A 26,723-nucleotide genomic window follows, 5' to 3' on the forward strand; every position below is an offset into this window, starting at 1 on the left:
GCCGACAGCCAATCAAGGGCTCTCGCGAGGGTGCGGGTCGCGGCGGCCGCCCGGAAGCGCGGGACTCCAGCTTCCGTCCTTGCGCAGAACTCCCCTCACGGCGCCCTCGCTCTACGGATTGGCGCGAGAGTCAAAAGGCGGCGGCCGCCTCTGGTTAAGATGGCTGCCGTGGAGGCGTCGTGGGGGAACTTCGAGCCGGGACGGCGACATCTGGACTGAGTCGGAGGCTAAAGTCCCAGCGTCCCTCCAGTCGTTTGTGTGAGCCCGAGGGCATGGGGCGGGAAGGGGGGACAGGCGCCGGTGCTCCGCGCAGCCCAGAGGCGGGGTCTTTGCTAACCCGGTGCTCGCCTTCGCGCAGGCCCGGGAGGAGCCGCCCGAACTCGGCCGGCGGGAGCTCTCGGTTCCGACGGTTGGGGCGGGTTCCCGGGCACGCGACCGCGGCGGGGAGCGCGCACCCGCTCGCTGCCGGCTGGGTCAACCCGGACGGGCCTGCCTTCGGGGAACCTCCCGGGGGCCCAGGGGCCTTTTCCGCCTGTGGTCCCTGCGGCGCGGGGCCTAGTGATTTTTCCCGCCCGTGATCCCTGCGGTCCCAGGCCCGGCGGTCTTACCAGCCCGGTGCCGGGTGGTCTTTTCTGCCCGTGATCCCTGCGGCCCGGAGCCCGGTGGTCTTTACCGCCCGTGGTCCCAAAGCCGCGCTCCGGTTGGGCGGGGACTGCAGGCCTGTGCGACAGGGGCCCCGAGGTGCTGCGGTCTCTGTCCGAACAACGGAGGGTCTCCCTGCGCCGCGGCCGGGACCTGGTGGTCGCGGAGACGCAGAAAGTCATTTGCGGGTTTATTTGGTTATTATTGTCCGTCTGCTGGAGAAGAGTGCAGACTCCTTCAGAGCAGGGTCTCGTTTTCCCGTTGCTGGAGAGTAAAGTTAAAAGATTTTAACTGGTTTCCTGTGATTGCCGGGGAGTGAACTAAATAACGTGGAAGTGGTGTGGGACTTCTTGCAGTAAGTAAGTGGAATTTGGCAAATAGGTTTGACAGTGACGACTAATTGTGGATATCTTCCATTCGGGTTAGTCAAATGAGCTAAATCTGCAGGTCCAAAGCTTTGACCAAATCTATTTAAAACGCAGACGCAAATGCAGTATTTGTCTGTAATTACATCCTTTTCAAGCACTTAATCCTATAAACAACTTCAGATGTCAACTTTATAATGGGCGAGGGGTGCAGATTTTTAAAATTCTTTTCAAGGGTGCATGAGCAAAAATCTGGTGCCCTAAGAGGCTAGAGGGTTCTAAAGAAGGTTCATCTGCACCCTCTTTGCGGGTCATAGGTTAATGGCCCGTCACCCCCAGAAGTGGTCCTGCACAGCCTGAATTCTGTCTAGATACTGGCTGCTTTTTGAAACCCACACTTCAGGCAGGATCATCTCTCTTTGTCCCTGGCCCCCTCTTCACACCCATCGGCAACTCCCCAGTTGCCTGTGTAGAGTGAGCACAGCTGAAAGCCTCACCACTCCTACCCTGACTCTGGACTCACCAGGGTCTCTCACCTCTGGGCTCTCAGGAGCTGGGTCTGCGTGCAACACTCCTGAGGCCAACTCCTGGGAGTGGGGACACCATCCCGACAAGCAGGATGTCGTGCCACCCCTTCGTGTTCACGTGGTCCCTAAACGATTCCTTCGTTGCCTTCAGCACACCGTTCTATGTCACTGATGCCTGTTAGTGTGTCACAGTTCACCGCCACCAACACATGACCTTCATAAGAGCTGAAGCATCTAGTATGTGGCAGGGGTTCTGTAGATACTTGTTGAGAATGTGGAGGAATAGATGAGTGAGGGTGAGGACCTTCGCTAGAAGCAGTCTCGGCAGAAAAGGACAAAGGTCGGGAAGTTAGCAGTCCCAGTGGAGTGAGAGCAGAGGAAGAAGTCGAGAATGGCGCTCGGATGTGTAGCCTGGTTGGTGGGGTCGATGGTGGCGCCAGCTGAGGAAGAGCCGGCAGGGTGAGGAGTGAGATGGGAGGAGGGAAGGGGTGGTTAGGGGCCCAGGGTGGACCATGGAACGCTGGAGGGAGCGATGAGGCTGGAAGTGCAGCTTTCATGGTGACACCTCGTGAGAGTCCGTAAACGTATCACTCGGAGGACGTCCGTGGAGAGGAGCAGCGGCTGGAGTCCAGACCCGCGGAGGAGCAGCGGGGAGGGGCCAGAGCGCTGCTGCCGGGCTCTCCGGGAGCCTCGGGGCGCGGCTTCCAGCAGAGCGACTTGGCGGGGCGGGGCGGGCCGCTTGACATTCCCCAAAAGCTGCCCTTGTGATAGGGCAAGAAGTTCGGTGAGCCGGTGAACGCGGAAAATGTCAGATCGCGGTGAGCTGAGAGGGGGTGAGGTGTCTAACACTGAGAGGCGCCTGGGGCCCTGCAGCACGTGTGCAGAGGAGCTCGCAGGTGGACTTGGTCACGGGAAACGCTAAAGCCACGGGGTTCGATGGCTGAGGGGGAGGCAGGTGTGTCGGAGAGAACCCTGGGCCTCGGGCTTGTGCCTTTGGGTTCACAGGGCCGGGCCGCCACTGAATGGGGACACCAGAGGAGGGCCGGGATCAGCGGGGAGCTCAGAAGTCAGGAGCTCGTTTGGCATGCGTTAGGCTTGGCGGTGCGTTCGAGGCATCTAGTGGAGAGGTTAGGGGAACAGACGAGTGGGTGGTAAAGGACAGCAGGAGGGCGTGAGGCCCCGGATGGAGAGTACGCAGTGAAGAGAGAGGCGGCCTGGGCCGAGCCCTGAAGACACCCGCATGCAGCAGGGGAGCGGGGAGCAGGAAGCAGCTGGGGGTGCAGGGCCACGTTGGTCATCATCTGGGGCAGCGAGCAGGTTGACCAAGATTTCAGCCCCGTGGGGTGGTTGACTGGCTTCGCGATAGGAAGGCAGGGGCCCAGAGCTTCTGCTCTTCTCCAAGCCCTGGTGGAGAGTTTCATTCTGATTAACAGTTCTCTTTTGCTCTCTTTGTAATTGGTTTTTTTTCTTTTTTTTAATTGAGGTATAGTTGATGTACAATATTATATGTTCCAGATGTACAACGTAGTGATTCACAGATCAGCAGTTCTTTAAAGAGAGATGTTAAGGTTTATTAGTTTTAAAAGAGCAGGCAAGAGTTTTTAAAAAAGGAAATGCGTTTTGAGAATAAAATACACAGTGCTCCTTTAATCAAATCCTGGACTGTTCAACAACCTGGGTATCAGCTATGTTTTACAGAATTGCAGTATTTTGGAGGGTGTTTCTGTCTTATTCTCATACCCTCAAAGCATAAAATCAAACCCCTACATGCTGGAGCCCTGCTTTCCAGGGGATTTGGCAAGTCAACCTTGATTGTTCAGGATGAGGTATAAGCTGATTGGTTGTTGCTGCTCGGAATCGTTACCACAAGTGGGCAGTAAACTCCAAAAAGTCAGTTCCCGTAGCCTTAGCTTCACACAGTATCCTGTCTTCAGCTTCTCCGTGAAGCTGTTGTAAGGAGTAAGGAAGACTGTTGTTACTGTTTAGTTCTGCTGCATGTATTCAAGACCCTGTGAATCACGTGTAATGGGGTCTGAGATGGTCGCCTTCCCCCTCCTTGCGGGATTGTATTTTCCTTTCTCGATTATATCACTAAATCAGAAAGCACTGGTTTCGTCATAAGTTTCTTTGGATGGGTAAAGTAATATTTTAGAGTAATAGTTTTCTTGACCTTTTAACTCCTGCAGAGGTTGTAACGTAAACTGTGTCCAGCACGGTGCCACCTGCAACGCTTGGGGTGGGTTGGGGGCCGGACGGAGGGGCGCAGGCAGCGCGCTCTCAAGGCCGCTCGCAGACCGTCTCTGCTGGATTTGACCCTTCCCTTCACACCTGGCTGGTTAGGGCTTTGATGCACACATCGGAGGTCCATACAGACACATGCACGTGTATATAAAAACACCTATAACGTATACATGCGTAGCTGTATATCTGTATATACTCTGAGGGGTTTCTTGTTTTTGTTTGGTTTTGGTGGTTTTGTTTTTGCATGAGCCCAGTTCTGATCAGATGTCTGACTTGGGAGATAGAAGCACTGAATGAAGATGAGGCATTTTTTCAATCGATATCCACGCGTTCCTTTTAAAAAACACTCGCCAAATTTTGTTTTTTCTTTTTTGACTTTAAAATCCTCTTATATTTACTCTTTTAAATGTTTTTACTTTCCATTGAACGAGAGGAACCTTGTATGTCTGACAGACTCCCAAGATTTGTCATTTTTCTGTGTAGTTGTAAAAGGCAGCATTCTTGTCCTCCTACCTTCTGTAGACAGATTTGGGAGATCCTGTTTCTCCTTGGATTTCTAAATTTCAGAAGCAGTTGGTTCAGTTTGGAACTCAAAACTATTTTGGTATTGAAAGGGTAATTTATGGGTATTGATTTCATTGAAATCAGGGATACCCCAGAATAAAACCTTTTGGGTATCCTTTTGAAATTCCTAATAGCTCAAACTGTGTTACTCTTGTTGGTATTTCCTTCAAATACTCTTTTCTCACTTTCACCATTTTGTTTTTGTGACCCAGGCAAGAGCAGGAATTTATACATTTTTTTCTCTTTTAGACAAATCCAGAAAGCCACTGTTAGACTTGACTTCCAACAATCTTTCACTTTTGAAGTATTTTCTTTCAGAAAAACGAACCTCTTAGATTGTAGGCGGTACAGCTAGTTGTCGCCGTGTGCCTGCCCCTGGGGCCCCCCAGGCCAGCTGCTGGCCGAGCACTGGTGGCAGCGGCCCTGCCCTGGGCCCTCCTTGTCTCAGCGGACTGTTCGCTCCCAGCCTGGGGAGGTGCCCGCTCACCAGCTGCCCCAGGAATTCGCTTCAGATCTGTGGGCTTGTTTCTCCCTTTTCCTGTTACGTACGTTGTGGTACGGCGAGCTGTGAGGGTACGTGGTGTATCTGGGCACAGTGCGGTGGTGGGTGCAGTACACCGAATGGTGTTTCCGCTTTACTCTTCAACTGCTTTTCTGTCAAAATCTGTGAAAGGCGTTGATTTTTCTGGCTTTTTCATTTGGTGTGTTCCTTTAGAGACTGCTAAGAGATGAAACCAACCAGAAAGGAAATACACTTTTTATGCCTTATACTTTTTAAAATATTTCTTCTGAAGTTTATTTACTTTTTACTAAACTCGCGGGGAAAAGTAGATGTCTCGGAGTTACAGGAACCACCCTGAAAGGCAGGAGTAACAAGCGTTGTTCTGACGTCTGAGCCCTGCAGCCCATGACCCCTGGGTCAGGGGGCACCTGCGGTAGCTATTCTGAAGAAACCCTGAGGGTTTTCCTCCAAACTGCTGGCCGAGGCTAGGGAGGAGGAGCTAAGGGGGGGGTCCCACCTTGACTTTGCCCCCTGGCATCTCTCCTCTGCCCCAGGCCTGGGTCTGAGTTTGGGTCCAGGTTCACTGGGGACCTTGCCCAGGGCCAGGCAGCGGCCCCACCCTAGACCTTGACTACTCAGCTCCTTCTCTGCCGGCCTGCTGGGAGGGCGCTGGCTTGCTCGCCTTTGAATTCCAAATGAGAGTAGCAATAAAGCTGCTTGGCTGTCACCTCGCCTGGTTTTAGATTGTTCTTGGAAAGGGCCTAGATGCACCTTGCCTTGTCTCTCAGGGTTGCACTTGACTGCAAGGAGAGGGGTGCTCTGCTTAGGACCCTGCTTGCCAGTGGGCTTTAACTCAGGGGTGAGAAGAGGCTGAACGCCAGGAAGCAGTCTTTTAAAAGGATTGCTGACTTTTCCGGATGTGCTTTTCTGCTTTTATAAATTTCCTCCGAATTGTCCATGGGTATTGGTGGCAGGACCTGGTGTCCACACACGTTGGGGATGCACCAATCATACTTTTTCTCAAAGACTGAAACCCCCTTGAGGCCTGGAAGCCTATTTAGCTTCCTGCTCCCTCCTGCCCTCTGAGCTACTCGTGTTGTCAGTCCCCCGAACTTTGGGATTTTTCTTTGTGTATTTGGGGTATTTAGGAAAGAATCTGAGACAACTGGAGACTCCTTTTTAATCTGTTTGTTCCTCTGGGTATAAGTTTGTTAGGAGAAGGTATTCCTTAGCTAGTAGACTTCAACTCGAAAGTATCCAAACTGCAGTTCCAGAAATGCCTTTTTCACCAGGGAAGAGCAGCTCCCATGAGGAGTGACAGCGGGTGAACTGGAGTTACCTGAAGAGGTGGGAGAAGGGCGAGGGCCTGACTCCTCCCACAGGTGGCAGGTGCCCCTGAGCCTGGAGGCTCGTGGTCAGGGCCAGCTCCTGCTGGGAGATCAGAAAGGGAGGCGCAGTTGCAGGGCTGGTGGGGGCGCGGTTTCCTTTCCTTTGCTGCCCGAGAGCCCTCCTGAGCCCCCCAGTACTGCAGTGATACGGGCGGGGCTTCCCCTCTGGGCCTCCCTTCTGTCCACTGGGCTTTCCACCCGGAGCTTCCTCCTGTTCCACTGGCAGCCCGGTCCTCAGTGTCTTCCGTGCGTCCCAGCGCCCGCCCGAAACTGCAAGCCAGTTAAAATCTCACCTTGTAGAAAGACATTGCTGCTGGGTTTGCTTCATGTAAAGATTTTCAGCTAAAGAGGCTGGGTGGGGTTTCCCCATTCCGACTCCCATTTAGGGAGCTCTTTGCAGGGAGGCCTCCTGTGAGCTTCCCCTGCACCCCAGCATGAGTCCCATTTTACACACAGCTTACCCAAGATCACACTGCTGGTTCAAGCCAGTTTCAACTCTGTCTGGTTTATGAACTTCTCATACACCCATCTGGAGCAAACCTAAAGACAATCAAGATGTTAAGAGTGCAGAATTCATCCTTGCAAGAGTCCATGGAAGCAGCCCTAATGGAATCACATCAACAGAAACAAGCTGTGTTGGATTCCTTTGAAGAAAACGGACAGTCTGAGAACCTGGCAGGCCGTGTGATCTTCAGAGATGTTTATTTAGAAGCACACCTGCTCCCAGGCCCCTGGTTCTCCCCCACGGAAGCACCTGGCAGTCCTCTGTAGAGTCACGGGTGGAGCTTTACTGCACACAGGGCACTTTTCTGCTTTTTGCCCAGCGGTTCCTGCTACTAAGGAATGTGGAAGGGAGCTGTAGCGGCAGCGATGGGGACAAAGGCCCTCGGCCGGGGAGTTACTGTCCTCGGGGGCCATTGTCCAGTGTCCCAAGGTAGCAGGTGTTTCCCCTCTGAAGTCCGTTTGTTGAGTATTTGGAGATGGGCAAGTGCCCGGCAGCCCTCGTGGGCAGGTGTGCCCGGTTGAGTAGGCGGGGGCGGCCTGGGCACTGAGCTCTTTGGCCCCGTGGGGAGCGGGCTCGAGTCCCAGAGAAGCTGGGAACGTAGTCTGGTGGGAAAGGAGCGATGCGCCTTGCTCCTCCATCCTCTTCCCGGCCCCTTCTGCCCCAAAGTGGGCCCGGGGTGGCCAGCCGACTGGAGCCGCGCCGCCTCTGCTCCCAGCTTTGGCCCTCTGGCTCGGGAACCGCGCGGCGCAGGGCAGGGGCGGGGCCTGGGTCGGGCTCCTTCCTCCGCCAGCCGCGCGGGGGCGCTGCTCGGGGCACAGCCGGCTCCTCTACCCGCCGCGTCTCGGTGGCCGGCGTCTTCCCTCCGCTCAGAGCGCGGGCGGCCCTTCTACCCCCCGCATCTCGGTGGCGGCGTCGACCCCGCCCGCCCACTCTGAGGCGTTCGGAGGAAATGGCTGCGAAATCCTGGAGGCCTACGGCCCGCGCAGTGAGTGGCGGCCGGGGCGCCGGGCGGAGGGTCGGCCGCTGCGAAGCCGCATAGGGACGGGTGGGGGTGGCGGCGCCCGAGCCCGGCCTGCCCGGCGCCGCAGGGCTCGCACCCAGCCGCGCTCTGTTGAGCTGAGAAGATGGCGGCGGCCGCGGGGAGGGGGAGGGGGGAGGACCGCGAGGGCCGTGGGCAGGGTCAGGGGGGCGCCGGGGCTGCCGGGCAGGGCCCACCCCGCGGGGCCCGGCCCGGTCCGCCCGCCGCGGGCGTGTCCTCGGGTCTGGGTTACGGTGTGGACGGCCTGAGAGGTGCGCGAGCAGGACGCCGCCCGGTGACCCCCCCCCCAGCGGCAGCGCAGAAGGAGGGCGATGCTTTTTCCTAGAAGTTCCCGGTCTCGCTGCTGGTGCGTGGAGGAAGTGATTCTGTTTCAAGTAACTGTGTAACGTAGGATTGAATCCCCCCTCTCCGTTTTTTGGTTTTTTGTTTTTTAACAAGTGTCTAGTTGCTCTGGACACCTTAAAGGAGATGAAGTTTCATTTTGGGGTTTTTTTTTAAAGTGTGGTTCTTTTCGCTTTTATTTCGCTTGATGGTTTTGGTTTCTAGTCGATTATTCTTGTAAAGAATAACATTACGATAGTTGTGTGATATTTGATGCTATAGGAAGCAAAAAAGATCTCCAGAAAATCGGTTTCGCTCTTTTAAAGAGTATGTGCCTAGCCGTAAAATACGGATTTTTAGCTTTTATTGCGTGACTTGTCGATTTGATGTAGGACACAAATTTGTGTTACGTCTTATCCTCTGGTCAACCTCAGAGTAGAAAGGGGCTGCGTTCACCTTCCACCGGAGGTGTGCCCGGCCGTGCCCTTTCTGGCTCACGTCTTTGGGGCTCAGATCCCACGCCCTCATTTGCTCTCTTTTCTTCTCCCCTCGGTTGCTCCCCCGCCAGGTTGGGAAACCCTGGAGGTCAGGGCAGGTTTTCTGCTCTGAATCCAGCACTTCAGTCAGTGAGCTTAGAGTTAGCTTAGGTGCTGTTGTTCTAAGGTCCTAAGTGGAAGATACTGTTTAATTCGTGTTTTGGCCTTAGATAATATCCATACAATTTGCACATTGGTGGAATGAGATTTGAACCTCATGTACTTGAGTATTTTGCAGGAGGGAAGGGCGGATATTAAGATCTTTTCAGTGTGCTCACATAGCCTCATTACCCATAGCTTGGTAAGCGGGAAGCTGAGCCTCTACTTGGCACCAACAACAGGTCACAGTGGGCATTCCACCAAGGTTGACCCTGTTCTGGGCAGTTGATGTGTGCTAATTCGTCTCAGCGAGTAGGATGCTTCTGTACCTGTTCTAACCTCCAAGAAGCCAAAGCACCTGTAAGGAGCTTGCCCAAGATCGCAGAGCTGGGTTCTAACCGGGCTGTTGGGCCAACCCCAGACAAATGTTCCATGATTTCCCCAGAGCTACGTAGTCCCTGGCTTCATGTTTCCAAGAAAGGTGCTTTAGCCGTGGATTTTTTTTTTTCAACATCTTTATTGGCGTATAGATGCTTTACAATGGTTTGTTAGTTTCTGCTTTATAACAAAGTGAATCAGCTATACATATGCACACATCCCCATATCTTAGCCATGGATTTTAAGGAAATAAGATCTGTGACCTTTAGAACGATTCCTCGTTGTATTCAACAAATATTTATTGCATCCTGTGTGCCAAGCACCCTGGTTGTAGCAGGGACCAGAAAGGTGGCCTTCCCAGGCCTGGAGACGTGTGTAATGGGGACCTGTGAGGGTCGGCAGCCACGTCCCTGGAGCCTGGGGCCCCTTTTTGGCACTTGAGGGTGGCGTGTATTGAACATATACGTCTCCACGTCTAGTCCTCTGCTTTCCCATCTTAACACGGCAGAGACGTCTCAGGTGTCGCCTGGGGAGGCCCAGCCCCAACCCTGTTGTGAAGCGGTCTGCCTAGTGCATTTCCTGAGCGCCTTCTGTTTCCTAGCTGCCTGTGTTCTTGCAGACGTACATTAACAGTTTAGGAATAAGGTGTATCTTTAATTTACTTCTGACTTTCCACCGAGAACTGTCTTCTATTAGTATTCGATTAAATTCAGGCTGTTTCAGGCGAAGCGAGTTATGCTCTGATAAGAAAGCGCAGAATTAAAAGTTGGGCAGTTGGCCACTCCCCTGATTGTCTGCTGTTACCGCGGTCACCATTTCTTACTGGCGAACAGTGCCCCTCCCAGCATGTATGCGTGTCACAATGGCTTGTTGAGGAAATGTGTCACTGGGGCTTGGACACGGGGCGCCCAGTGCTTCAGGTGGGCCTTCGTGTGAGTGGGGTTTGTCTTCTTGCTGAGGAGGGGAGGGATTGGATTGGGGACTTGGCTCCCGTTTTCTTTTTGGAGGTGGAGTTGTGGGTCCTGCTGTTGACACTGGAAGTCTCTCTGGGACTGACCACAGGGTGCCTTATTGGTTCGGAGCCCCTTCCCTGGCAGCCCGCGGACTGGGTCTTTTTAATGTGTGTTTTCCAGATGTTCCAGGTCCTGATTGTTTTTTATTTCTGTTAACATGATGTGTTTTACATTTTTTATACACATGTTGCAAGCTACCAAGTGACTTCCGTTTGGCTCTTACGGAGCCAAGGTTGAATGTTTACAGGTCAGCTCACTGTTGTCCTTGGGTCCCTGCAGTTGGCACTGTGTCCAGTAGAGGCCTGATTTCCCATACACCTGGTGGCTTCGGGAAGTCCTTTAAGGAAAACGTTCCTTAAACAGTCCTTTTTGCATTTCTTCTTACTTAAATGATGGCGTCAGGTACAGTGGAAACCTAATGTTACTCTCTTTAAGGCCAGCATCAAATGATGTGTGTTAATTCCATTGCAAAGGCTCTGTGATTAACAGTTAATGGACACGTACTATTTGGGAAGGAGGAGGCCTAACGGTCTACATTGAGCTCCCTTGATCTTAAGTGCCCACACTTCCTGGAGGCTCTCGCTTAGGCCTTTTTTTTTTTTTTTTTTTTAATTCCAAACTCTAATTTATCCCCCTGCCCGAGCTCGCGGGCAGTGGGATAAACTTTGTTTTCTATGCCTGAGTCTATTTCTGTTTTGTAAGTAAGTTCATTTATGTCAATTTTTTTAGATTCCACATATAAGTGATATATATTTGTCTTTCTCTGATTTCATTTAGTATAATAATCTCTGGGTCCATCCATGATGCTGCAAATGGCGTTTCATTCTTTTTTATAGCTGAGTAATATTTTGATGTATACATTAACCACATTTTCTTTATCCATTTCATCCGTCAGTGGACATTTAGATTGCTTCCATGTCTTGGCTATTGTGAATAGTGCTGCAGTGAACATTGGGGTGCATGTATCTTTTCAAATTAGAGTTTTCTCCAGATACATGCCTAGGAGTGGGATTGCTGGATCATATGGCAACTCTAGTTTTTTAAGGAACCTCCATACTGTTCTCTTCATTTTATTTTTTGAGTAGTATAGTTGACCCTTGAACAACATGGGTTTGAACTGTCCGGGTACACTTACACAGGGACTTTTTCCAGTAGTAAATACTACGGGACTACACAATCTGCGGTATACGGAGGCCAAGTATAAGTTATACACAGGAATTGGATGGGAGTCCAAAGGTCACCTCTAATTTTGAGGGTAAGTTGTTTTGTGAAGTTGAATAGGTAATTGTACGCATTTTAATAAGAATTGTTGTAGCCATGACTGTAAAACCTACTTAGTAGGTGTGATTATCTTGTTTGTAATTTGTAAAGCAGATGTTTCTCTCTTGAGTGTCAAAACTTAGGTGCTTTGGTTTTGTTTTTCATATGCTGATAGAGACACTCAAGAGGTATTTAATACACCTTTACAGCAGGAGGGTAAATGAGGTTTCCCCCCCAATGTAAAGATAGCTGTACTGTGTTTGGGTTGCAAAGATGAGTTTATAGAGAGAGAAAATTAGGATATAAAGAAATATGAAAGGATATAAAGAAAGCAGAAACCCCAGAAATGGCACCATTTGGAAGCCCACTTACAGCTGTGGATGTGTTTGTGAACTTGGTTGGGGCGGGGCGGGGGTGGGGTGGGCAAGATGTGCTGGGAACTGTTACCTGCTGGCTTCGCTCTAGGGTGTGGGGCTCTTTCCATGGCAGGGGCTGTAGAGTTCATCATCCTTTAATTACAGTCTTAAGGAATTCCATCATATGGCTGTTTCTGGATTTTTTTCAAACTGGTCTCCGGGTGATGGACATTGGTTTGTGTCCCTTAGTTTAAAAAAAAAAGGCATGCTGGGAGCACCCTTTTAAACGCGCCTTCATTTCCCTAGTTATCCCTGGCAGGTCACAGTGAAGCAGTCCCGCCTGGCCGGGTGGGACAGAGATGCTGCCTGCTCTTTGCCGAGCACAGAAGGGGCTCTTGGTAAATATTTGCAGATTCCCCTATGAGGGCCTGTTTTCCTGACTGCTCACCAGCAGACATTGTCATTTTACTAAATGACACAGGCTATTTATTATACTCTGGCACTTGACACGATGGAGTTTCACAGTTGTCCCCATTTCCCTGGGCAGCACACCTAGCTGTTAGGTTTGCAGTTGGGGTTGAAGGCAGGGACACTCTGGTGTGAAGCCTGCCTTCTTCCGTGGTGCTGCCCCTTGAGCCTCCCAGCCCCCTGTCTGCTTATCAGAGGACTTACCCTACTTGTTAGTGTGCGGGTGTGGTCATGCTGTGGTCAGCGGAGGAGGACACTGGTGGCTGCCTTGGTCAGGACTGGGGATGCTGAGCCGGCACAAGGAGTGGTCCCCCTGAGATGCCCCCAGTGCCCCATGGAGACAGGGCTAGGTCAATGCTAGCCATTGACTCTTTAGGTTTGTTAGATTGTAATTTAAACAGTATGTGTTTTTAGTAGTAAGGTGGCTTTCTTCTGCACTTCCCCCACCCAGGCAGCAGTGGCAGGAGTCGGGGAAGTTGCCTCAAGTTGAGCTCTGCATGGATTTGTAAAAATCAGTACAGAAAATCCTGTTTTTATTTAGTAACTGCTTTATTTAAGCTTGGACCTTCCCCACTGCCCCCCAAAGCTAGACATTGGCCTCTTCTAATCTCAGAGAAAGAAAGGAAGATTCCAGCTCAAGTATACAGTTTAATTCTTGACTCTTGCATTTCCAAGGTCTCCAAGCATTATTTTTGCCCCTTGGTCTGTGGCATGAGATGCAGCTCCACTCATGAAGCAGATGCTTGTGAGACAGCAGCAGGCCTTTGGTTTTTTTCTCCAACCATTTTCTCTTTGGACTTAGGTGGCAGTCCTTCTGAATGCTGCAGTTTCATAATTGGTGCCTTCTCAGTCATCCGAGGAGAGGGGGGGAGGGTCTGGGAGAGCAGCCTCCTGGAGCATCACTGTCACGGCCCTTCAGTGTCACTGGCCCATCAAGAGCAGCCCTTTGAAGTTGCCAGTAGTGTCAAGTCTGTGCTGTTGGCCATTCTCAGACTGCCCCCTTTGCACCTAAAATTAACAAGGACTTCAAAGGGCTTTTGTTTACGTTGTATCTATTGATATTTCCCGTGTTTGGCATTAAAAATGAGACATTTAAATTTACTTACTTAAAATAATAACATAAATAACACTTTATGGACTATGTTCCAAAACAAAAACAACTTAATGAGAAAGGTAGTGTTGTCCTAGGGGTTTGCAGCTCTCCTGAACGTCTGGCTTAAGCCACAGTAGCCGGATTCTCTTGTCTCCTTCGTCCTATCTCTGTCATTTGGCTTCTGAGAAACCACCACGTCCGTGCCCTTAGTGTTGTGCAAATAGTTTGACCTTGGGGGGGGGGGCCCTCCTGAAAGGCCCCGGGGCCACACTTTGAGAATCTCTGTTCTAGGTCATGGTTAGAAATGCTCTTGTTGTTGAGAAATGGGAATTTAAAAAGACAGTTGACTCTGAACTTTAACACCTGGGGAAATGGGTTACTTTTAAGAAGACAGGCAATGCCTTTGAATTGGGGCAGGGGGCCCTCAACCACGTCCTTGCTTTTTGGGAAAAGCGTGGAATATCTGGTTAGCTTGTGGTCCCCAGTGAAGAGGGTTCAGTGCACACGTCCCCCTGAAAGTGGACCACCTGGAACCAGAGCCCCAGAGCACAGCTGGGGTGTGCTCTGGGTGAGGAGGCCCCAGGGGTCTTTCGGCCTGAGGGAACGGTGACATTTTGCCTTTATTGTAGGCTGTCCTCCCCCACAGCCTCTCACTGGATCCTTACCAGCAGCTCTTGCCGCAGCGAGACACGGTGTGCCGGGCCTGCACTGGGTGCTACGGGTGACACGGGGATCTGGCAGCAGTGCCCCCGTGGGTGCTGGAAGGGAGTAGCCAGCCCCGGAGCACTTGGGGCCCAGACAGACCATTGCGTATATGAAAGCGATAGGGTGGGCGTTTGGGGGGGCGGAGCTGGAGGATCAGGGTCCCTAGGAAGCAGCCCCTGAGGTGCCCAGCAGGGCTGACTGTCTTGGGGAGCGACTTACTGTGCCCAGGTCCCGTATGTGCCCCTCCTGCCGCCCCCCACTCTCACAGTCACACCCTCTGTCTTGGTTGGGGAAGGAGAGGGGAGTCTCCCATTTGGGGGCCCATCCCAGTGTTGTCCTGGGCATTTAGCCAGACCTGCCCCATCTTGCAGACTAGGTGAGGACAAGAGCCTGTGCAGTTCAGAGGGTCCCTAAGACCCTGGCGGCGGTCTTGTCTTACGAGCACCAAACTGCAGGGTGTAGGATTCAGATAGTCCCTTGCCAGTGTTTGAAGCCATGTGTTCTTGTTCCCTGAGAGACAAGAGGGAGCTGCCTCAGTCCACTCGGGCTGCCGTGGCAAGGACCACAGACTGGGGGCTTTCACACAGTGGACTTGATTTCTCGCAGCTCTGAAGGCGGGAGGCCCGAGGTCAGGATGCTGGGGCAGTGGGGTCCTGGTGGCAGGGCCAGGTGAGCTCTGGGGCCTCTTTTCCAGGGCAGGCATCCCCCCATTCAGGAGGGCTCCGGGGGCACGAACGTGCAGACCACAGCAGGAGTCCATCCAAGGTAGCAAGCGGTTCAGTAGAGAACAGGGAAAGCCTCATTTCTTCCTCCGCCTTAACCTGGAGGCATTCAGGTGGCTCTGCTGGTTGTTCCTGAAGCGCTTTTGGAGAGCTGCCCACCGAGGTCACGAGCCCGTGTTTTCACTCGGAAGTGGATGGAGAGAAACCAGAGTGCCCACTGCCCACCCGCAATGGGGGAGCTGGGGTCCCAGCCTCACCAGAACTTGGCCGAGGCACCAGTCCTGGCGAGCTTTTTAAGCAACAAGTTTTACTTTTTGTCTGCACAGACCTGTAAAGCAAAAACGCCTAAGAAATTTTGAACAGCAGGTGGTTCCTAGATTTCTCTCTCTGTAGTTACCGCTTGAGAAGCTTATCGTGCTGTGGGTCCTTTTGCTTCAGTGGAATATTAATAATGACAGTGTTATTCGGAAAGCAGCAGACTTTGGATTGGCCACCTAAAGGACTGCACGGCCACTTGTGCAGTCGAGTCAGGATGAGCGTGGGGTCACTGAGAGGGAGCGCTGCCAGGTCGGCAGGATGTCGCGTGTCCTCTCAAATTCCTGGGCGTGCCCTCGTTAGTGACTGTCCCATTAATAAAAACGGAATTGTGAAAGAGGCTTTAATTGGGAAAGCTTGCTTTTTTTAGTACTTCAGAGAACTTTCAGCATCTTCTCAATCCCTCCTCATCCCCAGCAAAGGATTTGTCATGAGACGGAAGACTCTTAACGTGAAATATCAGTAACTGTGAACTTTGGCCCAGCCTGTTAGAACCATAAATTGAGTTAGCAGAGTCCGAAATAATGAGGTTACGTTGTAGCATTGGATATAATTTGTGACCGAAATAATGAGGTTATGTTGTAGCATTGGATATAATTTGTGACAGGCAGGTTAGAATTGTTTCAAAATTAAAATTGTTACCTTTGAATATTGTTTCGGGGGTGTGAGATTCGGAGGACCACCCTGTTTTGCCGCTAGGTGGGCAGGGCAGGTGTGCACTTGTGTGTTATCTTTTTGAGAAGCCGCAGCTGTTTTCTCGTGTTTGTTGTGCTGTGAAAATAGGAGCTTCATTGTGGTTATATATTACATTTTAAAGTATCTCAGAGAAATTAATCTCCAGTCCATAGAACTAAACATCTTCAAATGGGCAAGATGCGGTTACTTACTGTCGCGAGCTTTGCAGAAGTGGAGCCTTCAGATTTACGTGGTTGTAGAGTCGGGCATCACTCACGTTGTTTGTTTGGGGAGCGTATTTTTGGTTTTGCTTTAAAGAAAACCACTTCTGGCAGCTTAATGTTTTTCAAGCGTTGGACAGTCTGAAGGGAAAATGAAATGGTGGTTTTAGAACAGTTTTGTGGAAGCAAATGTTTCCTCTCCTCTGACACTGAAGTGCGGATACGTGTGACTGCTTGGCGTGTATCCAGCGTGTTCTTGAGCTACCGGAAACGGTGTGTTTTGAAACCCTTTTGGAGGCTAAGAGCTCAGAAGCCCTGTCCGGGGTCACAGTTGGCCTCGTGAGCTGGCCCTGCCGGGTCGGCGTTTGCACTGCTGGCACAGAGGTTCCTGGTAGCGCCCCTGAGGGGCCAGAGGCGCCCGCAGCCCGGGGCCCCACTCGGGCCGCAGAGCGTCGCCGATGGACTGCGTTTTTCCAGGTGGTGTGTGGCAGGCGTTTTCTCGAAGATGCACAGTGTGAGACTCGAGGAAAGCAGCTGACAGTATTTGTTACTGATGACAAAATTCCAGCTTTAAACGGAAATTAGCATTTTGAAAAGCTTTTATCTGCCACCCTGAGCTTGATGGCTTCCCAGTAATGAAAGACATTTCAGGAGATGGACGCTAACATTAACAGATGCGTCTCATGTCGTCTAATGAGATGTGCCAGCACGTGGACTCTGCATGTGTCCGACTGGCCACCCTGCACATAGGCACAAGATGTTTTCAGAGTGCGTGCGACGCAGGAGGGTGTGGAGCATTTATGGATGTGGGTGCAGATTCGTGTCACAGATACTTTTCATGGAACTGCGGCCTGTCGAGGTTTGATGTGGTGTCAGGGAACATCCACAGTTCTGAAAGCCTTCTCAGGTGTAATTTTGGAAATACACATCCCACACGAGCAACCGCTCTTTGGGGTCCCTCAGTTTTTAAGGATATAAAGGGGCCTCAACAGCAGAAAGTTGGAGAGCTGCCTGGGAGGTGGTGGGCTGCTTGCCTGTCCTTGGGTGGCCTGGGGGAACCTAAGGTTTCGTGTTGGTATTTGTACGTCTGCTTAGGAAATGGAGCCGTTTTCAGCTGAGAGGACGTTTGCACTTAGAAATGTAAAGATATGAAACTATCTCAGTGCATCATGTTCGCCTCCAGGTTTTCTCTTTCCCAGTTTCAGGGATGCCCGCCCACCATTCTTTTCCTCTGGGGAAAAGTTGTTACTAATACGGTGTGACCACCGTCTGGTGACCTGCTGTTGTGTGTGGACCCACATTTTAAGTTGTGTTAGGAACATAGCACAATTTTTTTTTTTTAACTTTTGCCTTGATCATAGGGGTTTGTTTTTGTTTTGTGACCTGAAATTTTACATTAGAATTTCTGGGAAGAAATTATGAAAGCGATTTTGCAAATGTAAAATCAAAAAAATGAACCAAAATGAACCAGATTATCTAAAATGATATGATCTATTCTGAATAAAGTACTTCATTCCACTTAACAGAAATAACTGGATTTTCCTTTTCTGATTATTCAGAACTCAAATCCAGAGACATGGGGTTTTTTTGGGGGGGGGGTTCAGATTAACATAAATTTTAAAAACTTTTTAATTCCTGAGAATATCGTAATTTCTTTGCTTTTATAAATGTTCACTGTTGTGAACAGTTTCTCCTGAGAAGTTTCTCGTTTTGAGATGGGTTGACCGCATGTGAGAGATGTGGTGGCCATGGGGGGGCGGGGGTGACCAGAGTGAGGTGGTCGCAGTCTCTTTAAAAGGAGGTGGGACGGAATGTTTGCTCTGAGGTCACCAAGGAGACCACAGTTACATGGGAGACTGTTGGAGTGAGGTGAGGTGCGGGCAGGGAGTCTTGGGTCTAGAATGCGAAATGTGTTAAAATGTTAACACCGAGGACTTACCTAGAAACAGAGACACGTTTGTGGAGCAAACTAGGTATCGTGATTGAGGGCACAGGAGGAGAAACGTTCTTTAAATATGTAAATACACATAGATGAGCTGTGCCACGGTGATGTACAATAATCATAACATTAGTCCTTTGAAATCTTTCTTAGATTTTTAACTAAAAGGGTGACATAGCTATAGTGTTGAGAATTTGTAGGGCTTCCCTGGTGGCACAGTGGTTAAGAATCCGCCTGCCCAGTCAGGGGACACGGGTTTGAGCCCTGGTCGGGGAACTTAAGATCCCACATGCCGCGGAGCAACTAAGCCCATGTGCGACAACTACTGAGCCTGCGCTCTAGAGCCCGCGTGCCACAACTATTGAAGCCATGCGCCTAGAGCCCATGCTCCACAACAAGAGAAGCCACTGAAATGAGAAACCCACGCACAGCAACAAAGACCAACGCAGCCAAAAATTAAATAGATTAAAAAAAAAAGAATTTGTAAATAATGACTTTCATGTATAATTTTTTTGTTCATGTTTTGTTCCTTTCTCTCTGTCTCTGGGTTTTTATTGACCTGGGTCCATCTCAGAAGTAGGATTGTAATTGGAAAGCAGCTGGTACCAATTACCAGTTTTGAAACCCTCCTTCCCACTGAGGCCTCTGCCCACCAGCTTCCTCCCCACCAGTGCGCCAGCCGTGGCCTGTCCAGCCCCCTGCTTTCAGAGTGTAGTCAAAGTATCTTCCCTTCTCTAAAAGCCCTTAAGGAAGCGGGGGACTTTGTTTTGTGTATTTTGTTTGTTTGTTGACTCGCCGAATGTCTTTGTAGGTCACGTTACGTACATTCAAATAAGAGATTGCTTGGAAAGCTTCATGCCTTTTTTTTTCTTAAACATGATTCTAGTTATAGTTGTTTTAAATCTTTAAACTATTTTGTTGTTTTCTTTTAGGAGTTTACTCCGTGGTCAGAGTCTCGAGATAATCTGCGTTGTAATCTGTGAATAGTGACCAGCAGCAGCAGTGTTTTCGGGGCTTGGCGCTTCCCTTGGACCCCGCAGTTGCATCAGCCAGGTTTTGGTTGTTTTTAGGAAGTCGGAAGAAGCGCCCAAGCTTCCGTGTGGGACAGGTAACATGGCAATAGTGTTAAACACCAGCAACACAATTTTAAGTTTGATGTCATGTTTTCTATTTCAAAAGCGGCATTATATGTAAAGAAACTGATGTAACAGTATTTGTTTGAAATGGTTTAAGCTTTAGCCCAAGATTTCTTGAAGAGTGTCTAATTGTGTGCTAAGAATCTGATTCAGAGCACTACTTTATTTTTACATGGGTGGTTTTTTTAGTGCATTTACGATGATGTTGTATATTCTCTCTGGTGAGAACTGTATTTTGTAGAGGAGAGTCCTTCCTGCAGAAAGCCTTGGGTGACCAGGACAGTGGCGTGGTCCTTGGTGGCACAGGTGCTGATGTCACAGCTACTCCTGCAAGCTTCCAAGTGGCCTGGGAGAGTGTGGGCCTAGGCCCAGGGTGGGGGAGTTGCAGACCTGCACATGGAAATGGGAGGTGACAATACTTATGGGAACCAAAAAGAGAATTCAGTTGTGTGTGATTTTGAATTTTGTGTATTTTCTGTTTGAAGGTTTTCATTCTGTACCAGTCCTTCCCCTGGGATGGAACATGGCATAAAACCTGAGTCATCGTTAGCATTTAAATGTAATTGAAGCCTGCTTGGGAAAAAAATCTCAAGGTATATACTATCTTTTTCAGGCTTTTTCATTTTAAACAGGAGTGAAGTTTTCACAAACATGACCCTTTAAACAGTCTGTTAGAAAGAGGAGAGAAGAAATACACCCCAAAGGTGCTGTCTGGCTCCGTATTTTCGCAGCGTCCCAATCGTCTGCTGCTGCAGACCCTGCGCGCAGAGCTGGGTGGGCCTATCTTGTGTCAACACAGTCGTGGCTCAGGAATCTGGGCAGCGTTCAGCGGGGGCTGGGTGTGGGTGTTCAGCGTCCAAACCCCCCATCTCCACGAGATCCCTCCAGCGGCGTGGTTGGACGTCTCACATGCAGCTCGGGGCTTCCAAGCGCTAGGCCCAGAGCCAGCACGGCCCTCTGTCCACCGAGCTCTGCGGGCAGAGCCAGGTGGGCCCCGCGTCTCTGTGCGGGAGAGCCCGAGGCACCCGCCACCTTGTCCTGTCCTGTCCTGGCAGCACTGCTGCTCGCTTCCTATTTCCCCGCTACCTCTTGTACAAACCCTCGTCCTCAGCAGTTGATAAATTCACAGATTTGGTTTGCTAGTTGTGTTTTTCTACTGAGCATTAGATACGTAACTGTTACAGTTTTCTTCAAGAATTCCCTTGAATCCTCTCACCGCACTTTAGGAAACGCCTTCGGTTTTTGTAGGTGGAGAACTGTTGCGATTCACCGTGTCTGGGTTTCCTCCGTGCAGGTGGTGCCCCTTCTCGTGCACTCTCGTGGCTGGTGGGTGCTGGTCCTGGGCCTGGACTGCAGCCCTGGCTGACACCTGGCGTGGTTTGGTTGCATTTCCCTGTTAGGTATGGACGAGAATGGTGACCCGAGTGGTGAGGACACACCCAAGGCCATCAAGCCCACCAGCAAAGAGTTCAGGAAGACGTGGGGGTTCCGGAGGACCACTATCGCCAAGCGCGAGGGCGCCGGGGATGGGGAAGTGGATGCCCTGGAGCCGCCGCCCCGGCAGCAGCAGAGCCCGTCGCTGCGTCGCAGCGGAAGGCAGCCAAAGCGGACCGAGCGGGTGGAGGAGTTCCTGACCACGGTACGGCGCCGGGGCCGGAGGGGCACCCCCGTGTCCCTGGAGGACTCGGCGGAGCCGGTGTCCTGTCCAGCGACAGATGGTGAGAGCGCCTCCGAGGGGAGCGTGGAGAGCACCTCGGACGGGAAGAGCGGTCCCAGGTCCGGCTCCACGGGTGCTAAGGAACGAACGGCCTCCTTGGCAAAGGCCAGAGGGGGTGGCAACGAGGATGACACCTCCGATAGCGACAGTGACGGGTTGACTTTGAAAGAACTCCAGAATCGCCTGCGGAGAAAGCGTGAGCAGGAGCCCACCGACAGGCCCCCAAAGGGCATCCAGAACCGCCTGAGGAAGAAGCATCGGGAGGAGGACCCAGTGGAGACCATGGACGTTGAGGCAGGCGATGCAATGGAGGGCTCACTGCCCGTCCCGCAGGAGCCGGAGGCCGACCTGGGGGCTGCATCCCAGGCGGGGAAAATGGACAGAGAGAGCCAGCTGGAAGGGAGGGCGGCCCCAGGGGGGAATGCAGAGGAACCCGGAGACGCAGTCCGACACAAGCCCGAATGTGAGGTGTACGACCCCAATGCCCTGTACTGCCTGTGCCGCCAGCCTCACAACAACAGGTGGGTCGTGGGAGGAGGGAGTGGCTGCCCAGGCTTCCGGGGGGAGTCCGAGCTGTGGAAAGTGCCAGAGAGGGTTTTCCATTCATCTTAGTTTAGAGAGTCCCAGGGTGGCCTGAATGAGGGACTTGTTCTCTTGGGAAAGACGAACAAGTCATTGTCAAAAAACAAAACCAAAAACGGGGTGGGTGGGCACTGCCAAGAGCCACACCCTCCACCGAGGTGGGGGCTGGCGTGGGACATTGGCCGCCTCGGTCCCACCAGCCACGGACGAGGCGGCCTGGACCAGTGGGGATCTGCTGTCCCAGAGAGCTCGCTGGGTGACGCTGCTCCAGACCGGCTGCGACTGGGCTGTGGTGTGGACATCGGGGCAGCTCAGAGGGGCGGGGGGTAGAGGCGTGGCTGCCCTTCTGTGGACAGGAACTGTGGTGTCGGGGCGGGGTGCTCCTCTCCAAGGGAAGGTGAAGCACGTTTGCTTGAATGTTAGTAAAATTGAGAAGGGCACGGGGATGCTCTTTATTCTGTTCTCTCCACCTTTCTGTGTTAGTTTTGTTTTTTTCATAATAGAATGTTGAAATTTGACTTGTGTTTAAAATTGAGTTGGTCTCTCACTTTCCATTCGTAATACCATTATTTTATCATTCCAGGTTTATGATTTGCTGTGACCGATGTGAAGAATGGTTTCATGGCGACTGTGTGGGCATTTCGGAGGCTCGAGGGAGGCTCTTGGAAAGGAACGGGGAGGATTACATCTGCCCAAACTGCACCATCCTGCAAGTGCAGGACGAGCCCAGCTCCGAGACCACAGGCACGCAGGACTCGAGGTCGAGACCTGCGGACGCTGACGGCACAGACTGTACAAGTATAGGAACCGTGGAGCAGAAATCGAGTGAAGACCAAGGAATTAAGGGTAGAATTGAGAAAGCTGCAAACCCAAGTGGCAAGAAAAAACTCAAGATATTCCAGCCTGTAAGTACCTGTCTCCCAAGGTCAGTGGTAGAGGTGACCGTGGAGCCCTCAGCTGCCGTTAGCAGAAACATCAAGACAGAAGGGTTTGTCTTCTGAGATAAGTTAGCCTTTCCCAGGAGTGGCATTGTGCGCGGGGCTGGGGTCTGCGAGCTCCCAGGTCCATGCACCTGCTCAAGGCTGGCAGGCCGATCTATTCTCTCTCTATGTTTGTTAATCATATCTATCTCGTATGCTGTTACTACTGACTTAGCATTTTCCGTAAGTGGACTCACTTTTTTAAGTCTTCCCTTAAGTTTTCTCATGAATGGATCCTGAGCTTGAAGTACATATATGAACAAACAAAATTGTTTTTGAGTCACGGGGGCACGTGTGCACCTGTATTACCCGTCACAGCCTTGAGAGAACCAGTGGTCTTGTGCCTACCTCGCAGCAAGATGCCAAGGCCAGCGGTGGTGGCCGCACGGCTCCCCAGGGTGACAAGACAGCTGCAGCTGGCACGCCCTCTGTGATGGTGTTCTCCCGCTCACCAGTGCTTGTGCAGCTCTTTTTTCTCCTTTCCCAGCTCTGTTCACTCGTGTCTCCTGCCCAAGGGCCATGATTCTTTGTCATGGTTTCCGTGCATCTTGAGAGCTGTCTCAGGCTCTCATGATTGTCCTACTCAGAGCATGTTTCCACCCCAGGCCTTCCTTGAATTGGGGGCCCATGCTGCCCCCACAGCCCGTTCTCTAGCCGGTGTTGGGCCTGCAGACGGCTTTGCGGTGGCCGTGTCATAGCTCCCCGCCGTCTCCCCCTTGCACTGAGTTAGCCTCGAGGGCTGGACCATTTAAATTTTACTGTCGTGGGGGTATGAGGAGGCACCGAGTGGAAGTATGATAACTGGTAAGGAAGAAGAATTAATGGAAATGTAAGTCAGTAGGAAACGTCATGTTACTGCTGATGTGTTTGAGACTACACATAAACTTAAGTATTTCTCTGAGTAAAACTTGGATTCTGTGGAGGAAAAACAATTAAGTGCATAATTTGAGATGCAAGATTTTGCTCAAGTATATTGGAGGGGTATGTTCATGTGTGTTGTTAGTCTCGGCCATCAAAACATGCTCGAGTGATCATGGACAGCTGTGTTCAGGCCTGGTCGTGAACCGGGTTCCTACTGCACGGCAGGCGACCCCAGGCTTGTGTAGCAGCTTAAACAACACACGTTTATTAGCTCAGAAGTCCAGGCCTGGCTTAGCTGGGCCCCCTCTGCTCTGGGTCTTACAAGACTGCCCTCCAGGTGTCGGTGGGGGCTGAGGTCTCATCAGAGGTTCGGCTGGGGAAAGATCCACTTCCAAAAGCTCTGACTTGGTTTAGCATGTAAAATATGTCCCGGGCAATTTTTGTGGCATGGTAATACCGAAAAGTTATCTGTTGTTTCTGAGGCCTACGTTTAATTGGGTGTCCTGGGTGTCGTCTCACAACCTTGCCCGCTGAGCCTAGGCATGGGCGCCTTCTCAGCAGAGCCAGCAGTGGAATCCTCTCTCTTCTGGAGGCTCAGTTCCTCTTCTAAGGGTTTTCAGTTGATGAAGTCGGACCCTTTGGGCTAACTCAGAATCCTCTCACTTGGGATCTTAATTTCGTTGGTAAAATCCCTGCCCATTTGCCCGATAAGGGAACCTACTTGTGGTGTGAAATCCCATTGTATTCAGAAGTGTGCAGCGTGAGTCCCGGGGTCCCCTTAGAGTTCTGCCCATCATGCGTGGCTTGAAGGGCAGTTAAGAACTTGAGTTCTTAACTCAAAAATTATTATTCATAATTTTTTCATACATGATTAAAAGCAGTAATCTCGGTACCATAAATAGTTATGTTACAAAGTGCCCTACCCACCAAAGTGGGTGAGCACACTGAAGCCACGTCTGATCCTGCAGGTCGTGGAGGCGCCTGGTGCCGCCAGATGCATCGGCCCCGGGTGCTCGAGCGCGGCGCAGCCCGACTCTGTCTACTGCAGCAGCGACTGTATCCTGAAACACGCCGCGGCCACCATGCGCTTCCTGAGCGCGGGCAGAGAGCAGAAACCAAAACCTAAAGAGAAACCCAAGACAAAGCCGGAAAAAATCATTCTTCAGAAATGTAGCGTTCAGGTAAATTGACTGAGACCAACCATGTGTGTAGTTGAAACCAAAAGCATCTGGAGGTTACAGGCTCGGTGGGTTGATGTGGAGAGTGTAGGGCACACAGGCCCAGATGGGATGCAGGCACCTTCACGCTGCCCTCCGCCTTGCCCACCAGTGTTCTCTTCAGAATTACAAATATGGGCAGGTGTTCTCATGTTTTCCTTCTCCGCCTCTAGCCGAGGGATTAAGTGATGGAAACGTGGGAACCGGCTGCTGCGTGGAATAGCTCTCCACACACACACCAGCCCCGCTGGGAGGAGAGCGGTCCCTGTTGGAGTCTGTGTGGGGAGTTGACGCGCAGGCAGCGGGGTGCCAAGTGGGTTCTGGGGGTGCCGCACTGAGCGCCTGGTGGGGTACAGGGATGTCGTGTGTACGCCTGTCCTTTCTCCACATGCTGTTGTGTCTGCAGCTCCTGCCTGTCCGTGTTGCTTGGGCACGTTCTCAAACAGGGCGCCGGCCCGCCGTGCTTTCTGCCTTGCTTCACTGCCTCACTCCATGGCCCCTCGGTTATCCTGGCGGCCTAGCACCTCATCAGGATGCTAGGATGACGGGTTATTCTGTCAGGGACCTTCTCATCACTCGGATGTTGATGCGGGCCTGCTGGATGTGGGGGAGGAGCCAAGCCCTCTGCTGAGCAGATGCAGGGTATTGGGCTTAGGATGGCCCAGGAGCTGATTGAGTTGTGACCCTCACTGCAGAGTGAAATGAGCAAAGGTTAATTTCTGACCTCGTTAATGATTGGGGCTTTACTGATTATCCAGGCAGGCATTAAAATCTCTTCTGTGCACAAGAGACTGGCTCCAGACAAGAAGGAGAACACAGCGAAGAAGGTGGCGGTGGTCCCTCCAAGGAGTGAGGTCCTCGCTAAGGAGCCGACCTGTGAGAGCAGCACGCCATCCTGGGCCAGCGACCACAATTACAATGCAGTAAAGCCAGAAAAGACTGCTGCCCCCTGGCCGCCACTGTTGTATAAATGTATGTATCACCCGGGGGGAGCTCTGGACCCTTCCCGGTCTTTCTGGACAGCCGTGCACTCGGGCCTGTCCAGAGCTAGGAGTTCTAGCCGTGTTTTCTGCTGCACCTGCAGAGATCAAAGCCCTTGCCCGAGTCGAGGAGACCTCCTGAGCCCCGCGTGCCCATCCTTAGTCTGTCGGGACTTCCTGTCAGTGTTTCCAAAAAGCTGTACCAGCCCTGTTGCTGAATGTCTCACCTCTGCCGATTGATGTCTTTAATCGCTTTTCTTTATTATCAGGCTCTGGTAAGTATGTGTAGTATCTCCAGCAGAATCTGACAAGGGGGCGCGCTGCCCGGCACTCAAGGTCTGCTGTCGTCCAGATGTTCACCACAGCGCCGTCACCGCCGTGGGCTCTCCACGCGGGGGCCTTTCCACACAGTCTGCTCCCAGCACACGTGACCCTCACTTCTTTGTATGTTGTGGGAACCTATTACTATTAGCACGGTAGTGTTGTAGCTGATTTTCAACTGAAGCATGATTTTCAGGAGTTATATTATTTTTGACCGAACCGGAATTTTTTTTATGTCCAATTCACTTACTACACACAACATAAACACACATGCCAGTCTTGAAGGCCGTTCACCCTGCTTCCTGTGCTTGAAGGTAAGCGAGCACAGTGTCTCTCCACCTGGGCAGCACCCAGACCAGGAGTCTTGGCGTGCACTGCTGGGTCGTCCGCCCCAGGCTTCGAGTGCAGACAGACCTCTGCAATCCCAGATGAGACCATGCAGCTTGAATCTTCTCTCTTTCTTCTTTTTTTCAGCTCATTCTCCAAAATTAAATTTTAGAAATTTAAATTGCTCTGGGGCACATCTTATTCTATGATTAAGGTCATTTTGTGTTCAGTTTTTGTTTATGCTATCTTTTATACTCTTGCAACTTTTTTTAAAAGCACAAGAGGTTAAATGGCCCTAAATTCCAAGATTACAGCCATGTGCTGCTTCCTCCTCTCAGCCGGCTCTTTAGGCCAGTGGCCTGAAGGAAGGCTTCGTGGATGTAGCGTGGCTAGAAAACTGCAGAACTAGATGCATTTTGAGACTGTAAATGACCCAAGACCTAAGAAATGGAGTTGCAAAGCAATACTGTGTGTGTATATATATATATATACATATTTATTTATTTTATTTATTTATTTATTTTATTTATTTTTGGATTTTTGGAGTGAGTGGTTAAATATAGAATTAACCAGTTACTGTATTAAAATGAGTCTCAATACACCTCAGGTTGTTTGAACCAAGAACTTCATGCTAACAATGTGTCGCAAATATCCATCAAATTATAGCACCTCTACACAGTAGCGCCTTTACAGGGGTTACGAATGGACCTAAATGTAAGCATCGCCCG

The 26,723-nt window shown here is 51.2% G+C and overlaps 1 protein-coding gene across 3 annotated transcripts in view; it reads left to right on the forward strand.

Annotated features, from left to right (window-relative positions):
* The first annotated feature begins 103 nt into the window (after positions 1–103).
* DIDO1 (death inducer-obliterator 1) overlaps positions 104–26,723 on the forward strand; it is a 52,532-nt gene continuing 25,912 nt past the window's right edge. Inside the window, exons 1-7 of one of the 3 annotated variants that reach the window (XM_036824550.1) lie at positions 104–258; positions 18,807–18,982; positions 19,496–19,603; positions 20,411–21,248; positions 21,893–22,214; positions 24,119–24,331; positions 25,126–25,339. In XM_036824550.1, the coding sequence (XP_036680445.1) occupies positions 20,413–21,248; positions 21,893–22,214; positions 24,119–24,331; positions 25,126–25,339 (1,585 nt within the window). In that variant the 5' untranslated portion in view covers positions 104–258; positions 18,807–18,982; positions 19,496–19,603; positions 20,411–20,412. Of the gene's footprint in view, positions 259–7,606; positions 7,724–18,806; positions 18,983–19,495; positions 19,604–20,410; positions 21,249–21,892; positions 22,215–24,118; positions 24,332–25,125; positions 25,340–26,723 lie in introns of those variants that run through there. The other 2 variants (XM_036824551.1, XM_036824549.1) reach the window with 2 other exon arrangements.

The sequence above is a fragment of the Balaenoptera musculus genome, chromosome 15 (assembly GCF_009873245.2).
Source record: "Balaenoptera musculus isolate JJ_BM4_2016_0621 chromosome 15, mBalMus1.pri.v3, whole genome shotgun sequence".
NCBI lineage: Eukaryota > Metazoa > Chordata > Mammalia > Artiodactyla > Balaenopteridae > Balaenoptera > Balaenoptera musculus.